General features: G+C 40.0%; 1 protein-coding gene across 6 annotated transcripts in view; it reads left to right on the top strand.

Annotated features, from left to right (window-relative positions):
• Nucleotides 1–315: 315 nt before the first annotated feature.
• Nucleotides 316–18,036, top strand: part of ELAVL2 (ELAV like RNA binding protein 2) — a gene marked incomplete at its 5' end in the record, with an annotated part of 60,390 nt that continues 42,669 nt past the window's right edge. For 2 of the 6 annotated variants that reach the window (XM_082497396.1, XM_082497395.1), the window contains 2 exons: nucleotides 331–402; nucleotides 2,865–3,102. In XM_082497396.1, coding sequence (XP_082353522.1) covers nucleotides 331–402; nucleotides 2,865–3,102 — 310 coding nt within the window. Of the gene's footprint in view, nucleotides 403–2,861; nucleotides 3,103–18,036 lie in introns of all 6 variants that reach the window. The other 4 variants (XM_082497398.1, XM_082497397.1, XM_082497399.1 and 1 more) reach the window with 3 other exon arrangements.

Raw genomic sequence — 18,036 nt, 5'->3', positions numbered from 1 at the left:
AAAAGTGTTTCATGGTATAGTTCCTTTTAGGCATGCTGTGGTTTGGGAGGTAGTTTCCAGGGTAGATGTAGGGGTAACTAGACTGCATTAGCTTTCAAATCTTCCTAAAAATAAGCATCTTATTTCATGTAAGAAAAATAACTTTAGAACTGAATTTGGAAAGATTAGATTGGAATTGCCTCAAATCCAATTAAGCCACACTGCATGGACGTGCTGGGAATATAAATGCAATTACTGTAAATTTGTACAAATTGATTTGTTGCATTATCTTGCTAATCTAACATACGGTACTTTTTGTGTCCATATTGCAGACGGCAACTCCAAACTAACATGGCAGTCAGACTGTGTGATGTGGCTTCTCTGCTTAGAAGTGGTTCGTGGGCAGCAGAGCCTTGGACTGGGGTCTGTGGGATTTTTCTTAAATTCTGTAGGCTACTTTTTTACGTGTTAATAGTGCTGAGGCCATACCAAACTCTTTAATCTGCCATTTGGAATATTAACTCTCTTCCATGTTCTGTTACAGGCTGTAGGTTGTGTTCCTATTGTGTGAGAGCCTAGAGCACACTGGTGTACCATGACAACTTTTTATATAATACGGTGATCTCCTGTAGAAATTATACTGCAGTGGCTTGCCTTTCTTCTACTGTCAATTAGATTTTAGTACTAATTCAAAACACCCGGTGGATAATTGAAGAGTAGTATTGTACTAAAATGGTTTTGGTATGGTCTGAATACTAAATTGCCGTAACTTTAAAAACCTGTATACTGTGTATTTATGATTACTATTTTAAAAGTATATTTACAAGTCTTATTCTAAAAAATTGTTTGAAAACTAAATTTAACTCTTAAGCTATTTTTCTGGGTGGAAAGTATTTAGTAACTGCTGAAGTGCTTTGTGTTTTATGAACAGTTGTATGCAACCTATCAATAGAATATGTATTATTTGTAAAACATATTAGTATCACTTTATTCAGAGCAGATGGTTCTATAGCTGAGAGATGCTGTAATTTCAGCACACACAGGCTACTGCAGCTGTTCACTTGAATGTTGGCTTAGGATCTCATTCTTGCCACCTGAACATGAAAATAAATGTGCAATTAAGTGAGGATTGTTTGTTGTCCTTGCTAAATCCTGCTAATTTTGATCAATGAACACTTCAAATTTGAGGGAAAAAAAAAAAAAAGAGAAGGAAAGAAACCAAACCTAGAGAGCCTTAGTCAGAGTGTAGCATTTGTGGCTACTAACTCTGCCAGATACACTAGTGTTTTGAAAAGTATTTTCTCTTAATTGGGATCATCTTTCTCCTCTTTTCATCAGACTGGTTTCATCACAGTGCCAGGAGTAGGTTACCCCTTAGTTTGTCACCAGGGGAGTAAATGCTGTTCCAGTTGCAGCTCCTCAGGAAAACTAGATCATGTTTTTATATTAAATGTTCTTAATAGATGCATCTTCCCTCTTCTGCGTTTTGCTGAACTAATCTCTTGCAAAATACTTCCGCATGCAGAACATAAACATTCCTGGGACACATTTCTGAATTGTAGCTTAAGACACTCAACTTACCCCCTTTCATGTTCTTAGGAAATTCAGATATGCATTCCCTGAGTACAGTTTACCTAATCAGCTGGTTGGGTATGCATTGATTGCTTATCCTGCTTTGAATAGGACAGTTAGGACAGATAACCTCCAGAGGTCCTGACATTACACTATGATTTTTGCAGTAGGCTTTTTTGTGTGAGAATTCCAAGAAATGTAAGTAGAGATTTGGTTCAGTGATTGCTGGATTATATTTTTGTTTTTAGTGAAACTTAATGATGAGTCTTGCTTCTGTGTTGAAATGCTTATTACTGAAGAATTAACTTGTAGAATTTTGTTGTAGGTTGTCCTGTATAGTTGGTCACAAACAGGGTAGGCTGCCTAAGTCTTGGATATATTAGGCTGCCTATAAAAATTCACTGTATTTACAAACTATTACCATTCAGTGACTGACTGAGATGGCAGAGAGCCTTTTGTACATGTGGTAGCTTGTGGGCAAGTACTGACACTTCTCCAAATGATTGCTGCTGTATCTGCCACTCATACAGTCATCTACTTTGGGGTAAAACCCAGTAGTTACTGGAGTGGTGATCACTCCCTTATTTTGATGTCTAAAAGTAAATCAAGTTCAAGTATCAAATTTAACTGTTTTCAGGCTGCAGGAGAGGCAAAAAGTAAAAGCCAGGAATTGTCTGTTTAATCAGATAAAAGCATTTAGAAACCTACTTCCAACCTGTGGTGACAGAAGGCTGACCTGGAGGTTATCAAGGAAGAGTTTGTTTTCCATCCCAGCACAATCATACATCTCCAAGTATCTCTTTAAAATACTAATCCTGCTTTCTGCTATTGCCTATGAGAAGTAGGCTCAGGATACAGTTAACACCCACCTCTTTTTGAAAATAACCAAATACTATAACTTTAAAAGTTACAGTTCATATCATTTCAGTTATGTAAGTTAGTAAAACTGATTACCCTTACAACAGACCAGTTCTGTTTGATAACTTCTGTGCTAGAAAGACTGGATGTCCCTAAATGGAGGGAATGGGGGAGGATGGAAACTCAACTTGGCTTTGAATGTTGACTTCATTGAGAAAGCTCCTAGAAAATTTTTGTGACAACTTTATTTGCCTGTGAGTTTTTAAAGTATTACCTTGACTAACAGTTAAAATCCTTCTCTACTGGTGGGATTTTTTTTGCATATAGAGGCAGTATATGACCCTGGCAATACTACTTCTGCATAGTGACAGGTCTTTTAGATTCTTGTCTGGACTATCCTAATAGATGATGAAATGTGGATTTAGATGGTTCTTGTTTTCTGTGTTTTTCAGCAGGTAATTGCTGCCATGGAAACACAACTGTCTAATGGACCAACTTGCAATAACACAGCCCATGGTTCAACCACCATAAACAATTGCTCATCACCAGTTGATTCTGGGAACACAGAAGACAGCAAGACCAATTTAATAGTCAACTACCTTCCGCAGAACATGACACAAGAGGAGCTGAAGAGTCTGTTTGGCAGCATTGGTGAGATAGAGTCCTGCAAGCTTGTCAGGGACAAAATAACAGGTATGTTGGTTTTAGGATTTTCTGCATCTTTTCATTTTCTAACCAGTGAGCTGTCAGATGGTGTTTTGCAATTCTCTTAAATCATGGAATAAAGGCAGAAGAAACCAATGCTGATCTTGCTAGTCAGAAGGAAGAAGGTTCATCATTACATAAATTCTACACCCAAAAATTGTCTGTATTGCATTTCATCCAGGCTTGTATGAGTGCTGTAAATGTTAACAAGGCATTTAAATCTTCTGAGCTTTAGAGCCTTTGGAAAGAAGATTCAGATTGGGAAAAGCTAGTATTTATACAAGGTTTACTTGAGTTTTCTTCAGCTCCATTTGAGTAATGACTTCATTAGACCCAGTTGATGCAAAACTTCCTGTTTCAGGGATCCTGGTAATTGTACTTTGGGAAGGAAGTGGACTTCAGTTCTTCAGCTTTGTAGGGAAAGTGGCTTTTGAATTGCAGCACTTGAGCAATTTCTTTAGGATGCACACTTGAGTCAATATGTGCTGTCTGAGGGTGCACGTGTGAACTGCAGTGTGATGTGTTCTGTTAGTACTTGATTTTAGCAGCAACTGGTGCACAGGTTGCATATATTTAGACCAGTTGTTTAACTTTGAAAGAACTGCCAGACAGATGCCTGCACTTTGTCAACCATCCTTTCATTCTTTTCTTTTAAAGTTCAGTTTGTCTCATCTGTATTTCTCAACTATGAGCTCTCAAATTGAAAAACATTGATGTACCACTTATGTTGACATTTCATTAGTTTTGTTCAGAATTTTGACTTTGGTACTTTTATTTCCTGGCTTTTTTTTTTTTTTCAGAGTTCTCAAATATCCAGCTTTCAAGAACACATCTTTAACTTATGTTCTTGATTGCAACTCTTGAATGTGCTAGTTAAGTTCTGTGTGTTTAAAACTACACCTCTTCAAGGCTGCATGTTCTCTGTGCTTTGGTTTAAGGGATGAAAGCCAATACTTTCCTATTACTGAAAGGTAGTGGCAGAACACGGACATTTTTCTCACCGAAATTAAAACTTCCGTGACTCAATGTTCCCCAAGCAGCAACAGTGGGAAGTGGGAAGGCAAAAGCTTTAGTTGATGCAGATTGCTTGTGGCTTCAGCCCCTACTAAACGTGTTTGTGTTGATGGCTTGCTTAAGCTGGAGAGATGGGTTCCCCAACTGTGTACAATAAGGAGTGGAGGACAAGGCCTAAAAACCTTCAGGCAGCTCTGGCACCAGCCCCAGGACTTGCCTTTGGCATGCAGCACATGCTTTCTTCTCCTGCTGATATTAAGGGGAATATTTCCCAAGTGTTTAGTCCATCTACACCTGCATGTGGTGAGGGTGAGCAGAGTGAATTAAGCTAGGGATCTGTTCTCCTAAATTTGATCTTCTAGTCCGCTACACAGTGCGACTCTACCTTTTTTGAATTATACAAAGTAGTTTTATTGCTAGTGCTCATACTTGCATTCTACTGGTACACACTTGATGAAAATACTGATATGGCATTGCATAATCACCATGTTCTTTGAGGATGCTTTTTTTTTCTGTCATTAGTCTCTGTATGCTGGCGACAGCATTTGTGACCATGTGTGATAAGTTTTTTACTTGTGTGCGGTGTGAGAATAACCTGTTATGTATAAAGGAATGGGTTTTGGCATTGGCCACTCTTGATTATAGGTCTTGACTACTGTCCTCTAGATAGTTTTGTTGTCCTGCGTTTCTGTGTCCCCAGTCACAAGGTGGATTCTCAAGCCTGACTTCCTGCAGTTCAGCTCTGTACAGCATCAGCCAATTTTATGCTTGACTTCAGGTAACTTAGGAAGTAGAAACTGAAGAGGAGTCCATACTCAGGCCTAGAGAGACATGATGCTTCTGAGCATCTTCTGAGACTGCAAAAATGGGAATTTTTTCTAAGTCTTGATCTTTTCTACTGACTATTGTACACACAGTTTGTTAATATTAAAGCAGATTGCCCCAAAACAAACAGATGCTGCCTGAAGAGTATGACTTTTAAAAGACTACTGCCAGAACATATACTTCTGTCTTGATGAATCCACTAGGCTGTGCTTCGTGGCTGTTCCTCTGAATCAATTAGTGATTGCTGACTGCTTACCCTTCCTGAGGTAGGGAGCATTTAGTGGTGCAAAATGAGTCAAGTTAAGAGGCTGCTTAAAGCCCAGCACTGACCCTTTGGCTTCCTTCTTATTGAATAGTCTCTGGCTGACTTCTGTGCCTTAGAATGAAGGTTGCTTTGCCTCCCTTTGGATCTGAACGACTAGCACTTCTTCTCATAGCAGGTGGCTTGCTCTTAAGACTTAAGGTAGTGGAATGGTTAAATCTGTAAAGTACCTTGCTTCAGCATGGTAGCCTTGGCTGCTGAAACCACTGCATTTAGTCTTTCTGGGCTGACCCAAACCTCAAAGCAATCTCTGCTCTTCACTGTGAAGAATACCTAATGTGCTTGGGGATGCCAAAGAAAGGAGATTGGGCTGATGCCACACCTTGCTGTCTTCAGCTGAAGGCTGGTTGATGCAGAAAACAAGCCTGTCTTCTCCATAGGTCATGACTTCAGTGCTTTGAAACAAGAAGTCCTTTACTTAGCTGTTTCCTGACCTTTTGTTCCAGAAGTGGAAAGATATAACTGGTACTTGATCAGTTGGTGAGATGGCTATTCGAAGTGTTAATCTCTGTCTTGCAGATCTGAGCTCACATAGTTAGCATTCCTTATTAAAGTTGTTTAAGGATTACATGCTTCTCTCGGTTAAGAGGCTGCTGCAGGCACACAGTAGTGAGCCTCAAGGTCTTAATGATCGATGTGCAAATTGCCCACATCCTTAAATGATGGTTTTGATGTGTCACATGCTAGACGCTCACATTGCTGCTACTTAGTGTCAAAAGACTCCTTGCCTGGGGCTTAATTGCAGACCTCTTGTTTGAAAGTGTGATGTCTTTATAGCATGAAGTGATGCCTAAGAAGGATCCTGAATTTAAGTTACATTCTTAGTAGGTGAGAAATCCGGGGTTGGAGTTACTGGAGACAGAGTTGATATTTCCCCTTTATCAGAGAGCAGCTCCTCAGCTTTGGGACATAATTTCAGCTGCCAGCAAAAACATTGCATCAGTCTTGCTCCAAAAGGCTTTTGTATAAATGAGATTGAGAAATGTGGTGTCTGACCTTATCACTGCATTGGGAGCAATACTTCTGATTTAAGTAGCCTGGAGCAAGATTACCTTGTGTTTGTGGATGGTGGGGAAATGCTCTAGTTCCAGTCCTGTTCTTACTCATTTTCAGGTTTTCTACAGAGAGTTCTTGAAAAGCAAATTTTCCTTTTCTTTCTACAATTCAGAAAAGGGATTGTTACCAGGTTTGTGTGAAGGAATAGATTTAGCATGCGTTTCAGAATTATATTGGTTTAATTCTTGTGTTAAAACAATAATTTTTTTGATCTTAAATGAACTGTCATGACTACTACGTACTTGGTGTATGATGATACATAAATACACTTGGTGTATGATGAGAAGTTTAGGGGAACCTAGAAATTGAAATACACTTTAATACAGTCTAAACTGCAAATGAGAATTGGTAAGGGGCAAAGCTTTGGTCTGCCTTTGACTGTTGAATTCAGGTTGGTCTGTGTCACTACTGGATGCATCCTCTGCCTAATTCATGAGGTGAAACTTCCATTTATGTCATACTGGAACAAAGAGCTGTTTGCCAAGCAGGTGAGACAGCTCCAGTATAGGAAAGCTAAGAAATCTGGTAGTATCTGCATGGATGAATGAAATTAAACATGCAGGTGAAGCATTTCGCAGCAATGAAACATTATTTGATGAAGAAAACACAAAATTGTAACCTATCTGCCCATATTAGCAGGCAGTGTCAGTGCCGGACCATACCTCACTGATGTGATCCACTAGTAAATTTTAAGCCATGAAAAAGTCTGCTACATACTGGGTCATGAATGTCATGTGTTGAAATTCAGAGGCATTAAGGTTGGCTACCATCTTGACCCAAATACTTGTCAGAGTATCCTGTGGATTTGAACCAAATTATCTCCCAGTACTGGAGTGCATTTAATACTGTATTATAGAATCAGAATTGTCTAGGTTGGAAGAGATCTTTAAGATCAGGTCCAACCATCAATCTAACACTGCCACAACCACCATGAAACCTTGTCCCTAAGCACCATGTGTACCTGTCTTCTAAATACCTCCAGGGATGGTGACTCAACCACTTCCCTGAGCAGCTTGTTCCAATGCTTAACAACCCTTTCTGTGAAGAACTCTTTTCTGATATCCATCCTAAACTTACCCTGGCATAACTTGAGACCATTTCCTTTTGTTCTGTTGCTTGTTACCAGTAAGAGGAGACTAACTACCATCTGTCTACAACCTTCTTTTAGGTAGTTACAGCAAGCAATAAGGTCTTCCCTCGGCCTCCTTTTCTCCAGGCTGAACAACCACAGTTCCCTCAGCCACTCCTCATAAGATGTGTTCTCCAGACCCCTCACCAGCTTCATTGCCATGTTATAGCAGTGCCCAGGTTCCCTGAAGCTGTCTGCACGTTTTAGGATTGAGATAAGTTGAGCTTGAGGGCCTCCTTGCCTCTGGAGAACCTATGGGAGGGAAAGGAGGCATCCTGGAGTTCACTTCTTAATTTCATGTGAGCAGTCAGAAGCCCTTATTCGAAAGGGCTGTTTTAGTAGTTTCAGTAATGCTTTTTCCATGAAGTGGAATTTGTTAAAATGACATCTTAATTGTTTCAACCAATGATTCGTTCCTTGCAGTGTACTGCCAACATAGAGTTTTTGTCCCTTACTGATTTTTATCTCAGGGTGTAGTTGTGAGGGAGGTAGGGAGGAAAGCTGAATTGCAGAAGGTTCTTGCTGGTCACCTGCAAGCATGCCATTCATGGGCACAGCTTCCTGTTGCAGCAGCATTGGTAGCTGAAGTGAAGCTTACTTGCTTGGCTAATGGAAAAACACTGAAAGTGCTCTCAGCAAGAATTAAACTCATTGCTTTTCTGTTTTACTGAAGGTAGAGAAATTTAACTTTGACACTAACAATGATTTTAAAGGGCGTGATGTGAGAATCCCATCAACAAGAGCAGCAGCTGAGAAGTAGGGCATGAATGTCATTTATCTTCACTTGCTAACCAGAGAATCTGTCTGGAATGAGTCATTGTGCCCAGATATTTTGTAGTCTAACTATTATATGCTTTTTGACGAATGCAGATGTATGTGGTGTATATATAAGATTCAAAACTACCACATGAACTAAGTATAGTTGTACAATAGGTGGGAGACACTGGTCTCAACAAACTGAATCATAACTGAATTCTTATCAGCTGCTCTCGATAGCTGTTTATTTTAGTTTCTTAAGTGTTTCTACGTATTTAAAAGCTGCAGATTAAATTCAATAAAATGTTATGTTAAGCATGTGTAATTATAAAAATTAAACTGAAAAGGGAAGAAGGTAAAATGGGATGATGTCTAATATCAAACTGACCCTGTTCAAGCACTTAAAAGCACAAGCTTTCTGCTCCTTCATAACGGATGGATTTAGCACCTGTTGACAAAATGCAAGGGAAAGTAGTAGCTACCACTTAAAAATGAACACATACCTTAGTATGGCAAACTGCATTTTCTATACCTACTTTTCTGAAACTTGAATATGGGTGAAAATGGCAATGACTGTGATGTCCTTGCAAAAACTGCACTTTTTTTTTTTTTAACACTCACTGTCCTCAGTGCAAATTCAGTTGTACATGCGGAAGATGAATGGTTAGCTTTCATGTTGTGGAATAATCTCCATGATTTCAGGCCTTTGCTTCTTTGTTATTTACCCAGGAATATTTGCAGAGTTGTTAGCTAAACTGAAACTTTGTGGAATTGAGACTCTTATTTCGGAGAGCAGTTGAAATCAAATGTCATAACTTTGGGAGAATTTCTTAGTTTTCTTGGCTTCAAAGCTGCTGCACTGTTCTCCTATTGTAATAATCATATGCTCATAAAAGTAATACTTTCTCTAAAAGAGAACCTGTTTGATAGGTCAATTTTTTCTTGTATTTTTGACAGTATTTGAACTAGTAATAATCCATATATGTAGACTTTGTTTGCAGTTTAGCATACCTTCTTGCGCTACCTAGAAAAGGAGGCAGAATGTGTTTAGATATCTAGCCTGGAACAGTAGTTCACGTTCATAGACTTGTGTGGCTGTGAAGCCATGTTAACAGACTGTTCCATTTAATACACAGGCCCAGGTGCTCCCCATCTGAAGGCTTCTTTTTGTGTCACTTCCTGCTATCCAACTTTCTGCCTTCCAAACCTGAAGACAATGAGAGAGTCTATTTCAGAACAATCTTGCTGATTTCTGTTAGATGGGCCTGTTTTTCAAACCTGATCCGACTGCTTTACTGTCGAGCTTACGTGTTGGTTGAAAGCCTGATCCTTTTGCACACCTTTTTCCAAAAATCTGTGTTGCCATTTGGCCTGTGGCTGATAACTATTTGCCACATGGAGGTGGAGTTTCTTTGTGGTCAACGTTATAGGCTCTCAGTAAAACACATCAGGTTTATTATCTGACCCTGAAAAATTATGTAGAATTTGACAATCTAGAAATAGTACAGTGTAATGGATAGGCACTTAGAGGAAGGGTCATATTTCTTTCTCCTCCTGTTATGTCAATTTTAGTCTTATGGAAACAGGTGTATCTATCTTGTTTTAACTGTGCGCATTCATCTTGCCCTCTGCAGATACTTGTTGTCAGGTACTTGGAAGTATTGTCCCATTACTATTTTTCACATAGCGTAGATGCAAAATGCAGCCTAGAAGTTGAACACTTCCAGAAAGTTGTTGATGCAGCTGTAATCAGTATATTTGCAATTAAAGTTTGTACAGAAATAGTTTTTAGTTGTTAATACTGTAATTTCTCATGCCTATTCTGTTTTCACTGAGGAACCACAGTAATAAATGCAAAGGATTCTGGGTTGGTTACAGAAGAAAATAAAACATGTATGGAGTTGGACATAATGTTATCAGAATTGAGCTTATGTTGTTAGCAGTATTAGTTCTAGTAACATTAGCGTAATTCAGTGTGTGTGAGGTATACGCATACAGTCGGTGCGACGTTAGGAGGGACCCTATGCTGTCACATCCTTGGCTATAGAGTAGTATCCTCTGGTGCAGAGTCTGAGGAAACACCTGGTGACAGTGCTGAATTGTAGTATGGCCAAAGAGCTGAGGCTGTGAGATGAAGGATTTTTTTTTTTTTCTTACTGTGGGGTAGGTGCTCTGTCTCAGCAGAGCATGGGTGAAATGCTGATCTCTTCGTTACTGCTCCTATGTTTGCTGTGACTTCTACAGCAATCTTCTGGTAATGAGGGGAAAGGTACTGCGTGTCCTTAGTGGAAGCATTAAAAAATGTTTTGTCTAACTGGCTGCTTGTATCTAGAACATGTGGAACATTTTAAGCTCTGTAGTTTTCTCTACTTCTGTCATACCAATGCAAAAACTGCTAGGCCACGTTAAAGTCTGGCAAAGCAGAACTGTTGGAAACCTTATCCCTTGTCAGTGCTACTGCAAAGCTCCTGACTTTTTCTGTATGTGACCTTTGAGTTTCAGAGCGATCTCATTGTTCATTTGAACCTAGTCTGTCCGATTCACAGAATCACAGAATTATCAGAGTTGGAAGGGACCTCTAGAGATCATCTAGTCCAACTCCCCTGCTAAAGCAGGAGTGCCCAGAGCACATTACTCAGGACTGCATCCAGGCGGGTCTTGAAAATCTCCAGAGAAGGGGACTCCACAACCTCCCTGGGCAGCCTGTGCCAGTGCTCTGTCACCGGAACCGTAAAGAAGTGTTTCCGTGTATTTGAACGGACCTTCCTGTGTTCTAACTTGTGCCCATTGCCCCTTGTCCTGTCACTGGGAACCATTGAAAAGAGCCTGGCTCCATCCTCCTTCAACCCACCCTTTAGATACTTGTAAGTATTAATAAGGTCTCCCCTCAGCCTTCTCTTCTCCAGGCTAAAGAGTCCCAGCTCTCTCAACCTTTCCCCATAAGGGAGGTGCTCCAATCCCTTAATCATCTTAGTTGCCCTTCGCCGGACTCGCTCCACCAGTTCCCTGTCCCTCTTGAACTGGGGAGCCCAAAACTGGACACAGTATTCCAGTTGTGGCCTCACCAGTGCAGAGTAGAGGGGGAGAATGACCTCCCTCGACCTACTGGCCACACTCTTCCCTATGCAGCCCAGGATTCCATTGGCCTTTTTGGCGACAAGGGCACATTGCTGGGCCATGGATAATTTCAAGTCTTTCAAGTCTCTTGTCACTGTTGCTTTGAACAGTGTTAGCTTAGTCTTCAACCCAAAATCTTTCACTTGCTTAATGCAAGATTAATTCTAGGGCATCTAAACTAACCTTACAGCAATATGGGAAGAAAGTATGGTCATATACTTAAATGCCTTAATCTGAGACTCTAGACTTGTTGCTGCCTTGAAGTACTGTATGTGGAGATGAGGGGAAAAACTAGGCAAGTTTGGGTTTCTTTCTTCATGTCTCAGAGGAAGCAAGAGGAGACAAATAGTATGGCATATCTGTGGAGTGGCTTAATCTGCAAGGTGATTATTTATCTACAGTAAAGAAAGTTTTAAACGTTCCCATGGCAAAAAATGAAAATTTTGAGGATGGTAGGGCAGTGAGTAGCTGGAATTTCAGGTATTTGCTTATATAACACAAGTGCCCAATGCAGGGAGGACCTTGTGAATGAACAGGCAACTGTAACTTTGCCACTCTCCAAAAGAAGTTTGCTATTTTTGTGAGGCTCCCCAGCTCTTTTTCCTTCTCAGCCTTTACTGCCAATGTGCATGATGTTTGCAGTCCTGTACCACTCTAATTCGTCAGACGTTTCTGCGGGGTTTTGAGTGCACTCATAGTGGGAGAGTAGTTTGGCAGCTAAAGGAGGAGCTAGCTGAATCTGGCTGCTCTTTTGTGGTGTACTGAGTCTGTGAGAGGCAGAGGTTCTTGCTACTTGCTGCCTAGTGGTGTGCTGAGATAAAGGAATGAGTTCTGGCAGCCTGACAGTTTTGATTTAGGCAGGGATGTGGACAAAAATGTTGTCTGGCAAATTGTTATCTTGCTGGCAGGATCCCTTGTGTAGAACTTGACTAAAATGTGAAATCAAGAAGAGGAACCCAATGGGATAGGAGGCAAATTTATATTTATATATGGTGATTGTTTGATCTCTTCTCTGGAGAAACTTGCTTAAGACCTTGAAGCATACATTTTCTGGGGGTGGGTGTGAAGGAGAGGGTTGTTCTTCGCATCAGCTTTTTAATTTTCAAGATAAGTCCAAGTTTTGAACTCTTCAGCTTTTAAAATTCAGTCTCTGTGGCCTAGAGACTTGGTGTGTTGTAGCACAACAAGCAATTTTGAACTTTATGTGCTTGTTGGAAGAATGTGCAACAGCAGAGCATTAGTCTACTTCGCTGATGGCTGAAGTACAGTCCTATTGTCTGGACTGCAGGAATAATCCTGAAGGAGTTAATGTTTTCAAACAAGTCTTATGTGTGGATCCAGAGCACTATTAATGGAGACTTGTCTTAGGCCTTTTACTATTGTATCTTATAGTTACTCTGCTCTGATTCTGCATATTGCTATTTTATGTTATTGAAAAGGACTTAGGGGTGTTAACTATGCTTTTTTTCATAGTAAATTGCATAATTTATTGCACTTTGCATGTCTCCTGGAAGTGAGTCATGCAAGCAGGTGGACATGAAGGAACTTGTTTGACATTGTTACTCAAGATGGCACTTGATTTTCTTTGCACTTCCATCCACTTGCTTTTCACTCTTTTGCAGGCACCACAATATTTTGGCTTTTCAGAAGTTTATAGCCTTTGATTTTAAAAATAAAAAGGTAGAGAAAAAACTGTTTGACTAAACCTGCATAGTCTATTCCAGGGGTTCAGTTAAGTTGCCTAGTTAGTAAGTTCTTACTTCTGACGTTGTGTAAACAAACAATTTTTAAACTGGTTAAACAGTTTATTCATCCATATATTAACCTGAATTAATTAGTTGATCTCAATATACAACATAAACAAGGACTTGATGTTTTAAAACTGAAACTCTTTATAAGGATAAAGATAATGTATCTCTGAATGTAGTGAATAAGAATGTTATCTTCACTGAATCACTGTGCTTTTTGATGGGGATTAACACAATATACATTTACGTTCTTTTGCACTTTTCTGCAGACAAAATTCAGTCTTGTCAGTGATAGCAGTAACTTAAAAGAAGCCTGTGAAACCGGTTGGGTCTTGCAGATTGGCACTGGTCCTCTACTGATGTGGGATATCTTCTGTGCTTTTATCAGATGTAGTGCTCTTTGTGTCCACCATGCCTGCTTGGCATGTCTTATCGCTTACTATTTCATGGGTACTTGTAGGTATATATAGCTGTTATGTCCTGGTGATTCTAGGCCAGCTGTTTCAATAGATATTAATTCTAGTGAAACTAGTGTGTGTTAAGAAACCTTGAGTAATGTGAAGTTTGTATAGGCATCACTGCCTTTCAGAGTAACTGTGCTGTGAGATTAGTATAAAGTATAATAATCAAGGTGTGTTTTCAGTGAAGTCTACCTCTGTTTAGGTAGTCTTGTTACTGACATGCACACCCTGAAGCCTTTTCACTCCAAGGACCTCATGTGGATTATAAGGACCTGGGTATCCTTACAGAAAGTGGGTACTTTCATCCACCACAAGCAGACTGGTAAGTAATGAGACGTCAGGCTGCAGATGGTCCTAACTGGTTCATGGTTGGTCCATTATGTGTTGAAGCAGCTAGTATATTGCATTATAGAAATGAGACCTTAAATATGTGCAAGGAACTTTCTTTAGCTTCGTATATTTATACTTGCTCTATGAGCACACTTTGTTTCTACATTTTATTTGCTTTCACTGTGGTACACTTCAAGGGGTATTTCTTACAATACAAAATTGCCAGGCAGATGTAACCTGTCTTTGTGTACAACTGCAGAAAAGAATTTATTGTACTTTTTTAATGGATTTTTTTGTCATCAGTGTGAGTAGAAGTAGGTAGAAAGTTGTAGAAGGCTACAGAAGAAAAATGTGCAAGCCTCTGGTTTTAGTGGCATAATACTGTACCTTTACATGTAGAATACAGTAACTGACAAAAATACAGGTCAGACCCTGCATTTCATGTTATGATTCCTTAAATAGTTTGTGTAAATTGGTCAACTACTAGAGTTATCAAAGGCACAGCCATGCTATCTTCAGGCTTTCCCCGTGGTATTGACTAGTTGTTTCAGTTACTTTGTTTTTACCTTTTCTTATTCAAGACATTTGATGGAACTGACTAAAACAGGAGACTTGTAGTGTCAATTCTTTCCTGCCTTGTGAGTTTCTGGAGCTGTTCGAAGTGAAAGTTGTTTTCTATCTCCTGGTACCTTTTGGTACCTATAGCTTGTTATATGCTTGTTATATATGCAGGTTAAGCCACAGCCCTTTTTGAAATGCATTTGAAGACTAATGTAGCTGCACAATGGTTATGACGTCTTGCATCTGTAGCAAGATGCATTGATTATTTCTCCCCATGCCCTTTTTAATAATAAAAGCTACCTTCTGAAAGAATTTTGTTGTGCTATCAAAATTATTTTGTGGAGACAAGTTTGTTTCAAGTAATGAAAATGTGAGCTTTTCTCAGCATAACCTTTTCCTGTGTGTATTTACCAACTACAGTCAGAAGTGGCTTGTTTTCTATTATCTTGCATTGCAGATTAGTAGCTGTTCTTATTTGTTAATAACAGCTATTAAAACTGAAAGAATATCCCCCTTTGACATACTTGCAAGGACATATTTTTTGAACTGACGGTTAATACTTGGGCTAGGAAAAGAATTTATATTTTGACAACAATTTATCGTTTTGTTACTGTTTTTCAGTTGTCAGTATAGACCAGAAAACAACCCACAATTGAAAGCAATATTGCAAGTTAACTTTTGCAAAATGTGCCCTAGGGGGGAAAATAAGTTTTCAAACATCTCGCCGCAGTACGTTTCAGGATGTCTTTCAAAACTCTGAGATTAAGTAGCAGGTAGAGCCTGAAAGAGAAACAAAACAAAACCCCAACAATAGCATGCGTTAATGTGAAAATTGGAAAAATAATATATGTTCCACATGCCATCCTATTTTTTTACTTGATTGCACAAGTTACTGCATGCTTCTAAACACCCCAGCAGTAGAGCTAGGTGCTTCATCTACCTGCTTATTATTTAATGTAACTAGGTGGTACAATAAGGCAGATCATTTAACACTGCTCACTGTATTCCTGATAACAAATCAACTGTGAAAGACAAAACTTCTCAGCTGCGTAGAACATGTTGTTACTAATAGTGGTAAAACTTAAAAGGTAAATTCAGCTTTCAAAAACATAACTGATTTAACAAATTCCATGGTATACTTTCACCTTATCATGGTAAGGAGCTTCTACTTGTAATAAGACAAGCTGGTTTGTAAGAAAGTGTGAGCCTTAGGTCAGTCATTGTTATTTCAAGCAGTTCATGGTTGTCACTGTTTGTTTGAACACAAGAGACCATAACAAGCAAGACTATCAGTGTTCCAACCTCCTGTAGTGTCCATAAGCAAATGCCCTATTACTTTTGCTTGTGCAAAAGCGCATGCCTTCCCATGCAGTCTGTGCTTCCAGCTGTGTTTGTGGGGTTGAGATTTCCTATTTGAATGTGGTGTATCTGCTAGTAACCCTCAGTTAATGTCTCTTCTGGCTTATTGAACATCTCTGATTTGATCAGATTCATGTAAATCTTGGCATCCACAATACCCCCTGCTCTTGACTTTCTTTGCCTGCTATGGGGAAGAACCAGAGCTGCACCCTCATTTTTGTGTGTGACATCAAACAAGCTTGTGTTGATGAAGCAGCTGCTGGTGATGTTCCTCACATGTGAAGAACCATGCAAGATGTAAGGCAAGAGGATGGCATAAAGTTAATAAAAGGGTAGAGTTTTACCTGGCTGAGATGAAACTTCAGTTTCTTATCCTGAAAAATTCTGACTTTTAGGACAGCTCCGTTAATAGCTGTTTAATTACAGACATAATCTGCTTACTGTATTACAGGATAAACTGTCAAGTACTTGGATCAGCGTTTGATCCTTTTCAAAATTTGGTCTTCAACTTCCATTTTGCCAAATTCACAGCAATAGCTGAGAAACTGGGTTTAGGAGAAAGAGGCATCAAAAGTATCAGATACTGAAATCTAGTAGCAACGATGGTTTACAGGTATTTTCTTGTAAGCTGCCTAGCTTGCTAGCTCAGTGGTGGATGAGTTACAAGTGTTCAGTAAATAGAATCCATCTACTGGAACTGTGAGCAAACTGCACTTAAACTGGGGATGGCCCAATGGCTCATGTGGTCTTCCTTATTATGCTGAAGCTTCTTTTAAAATGCAGTTCAAGCTTTAATGCAAACTTCAAAGGATTGCGAAACTTGAACAATAATGTTAAAAGTGAATTGGAAGAAAGCAACACAGATGGTACTCTGTGCTTATTCCTTTAGCCCTTCTTATTAGAGACACCATAGCTATGTAGGTAGTTTTATGTACAGTTCTACAGTTAAGTGAATTGCATGTCTGGGTGTGTGCTTCTAGACTTAGTCAGTGTTAAAATAATACTGTGGTAATCCAAAGACATGAGGGGTAGTGATAATTTTGTAGCTACAGTAGTGTCTGAGTATGATCAGGTGCAAATTAGGGCTTGTCCCCCCAAGAAAGTGGCAGGACAATTAGCCCAGCTGAAGTGCATCTATACTAAGGCATGCAGCATGGGGAATAAACAGGAGGAGCTGGAGGCCATTGTACAGCAAGGAAACTATGATATAGTTGCCATCACAGAAACGTGGTGGGAGGACACACACAAGTGGAGTGCTGTAATGGATGGCTACCAACTCTTCAAAAAGGATAGGCAAGGAAGGAGAGGTGGTGGGGTGGCCCGGCCCTCTATGTTAGGGGCAGTTTTGAATGTCTGGAACTTAACAGTGTGGATGACAGTGTTGAGTGTGTATGGATAAGAATTAAGGGGAAGGCCAATAAGGCAGACATCGTGATGGGAGTTTGTTATAGACCTCCCAATCAGGATGTAGAAGCCGATGAAGTATTCTATAAGCAGCTGGCAGAGGTCTCACGATCATCTGCCCTTGTTCTTGTGGGGGACTTCAACTTCCCAGATGTCTGCTGGAAATACAATGCAGCAGAGAGGGAACAGTCATGGAGGTTCCTGGAGTGTGTGGAAGACAACTTCCTAACACAGCTGGTGAAGGAACCAACTAGGGGAAGTGCCCTACTGGACCGACTGTTTGTTAACAGAGAAGGTCTTGTGGGGGATGTAAAGGTTGGAGGTCGCCTTGGGCAGAGTGATTACGAAACGATAGAATTTTCAATTCTTGATCAAGTAAGGCAGGGAGCCAGCAGAACTGCCACGTTGGACTTCCGAAGGGCAGACTTTAGCCTACTTAGGAGCATGGTTGAGAGTGTCCCTTGGGAGGCAGTTTTGAAGAGCAAAGGTGCCCAGGAAGGCTGGGCATACTTCAAGCAGGTGCTCTTAAAAGCGCAGGATAAGGCCATCCCCTTGTCTCGAAAAACAAGCAGATGGGGAAGACGACCAGCCTGGCTAAATAGAGAACTTTGGCTGGACCTCAGGAAAAAAAGAAAAGTTTACATTCTCTGGAAAAGGGGGTTGGCAACTTCTGAGGACTATCAAGATATAACAAAGCTATGTAGGGGGAAAATGGGAAGGGCCAAAGCTCAATCAGAATTCAGCTTGGCCACTGCAGTTAAAGACAATAAGAGATTCTTTGAGTATATCAATAGAAAAAGGAAGACTAGGGAAAATGTAGGCCCACTGGTGAATGAGACA

The sequence above is a fragment of the Vanellus vanellus genome (assembly GCF_965231255.1).
Source record: "Vanellus vanellus genome assembly, chromosome: Z".
NCBI classification, from domain to species: Eukaryota; Metazoa; Chordata; class Aves; order Charadriiformes; family Charadriidae; genus Vanellus; species Vanellus vanellus.
The sequence above is the reverse complement of the archived record's forward strand: the minus strand, read 5'-3'. Positions and strand labels throughout refer to the sequence as shown.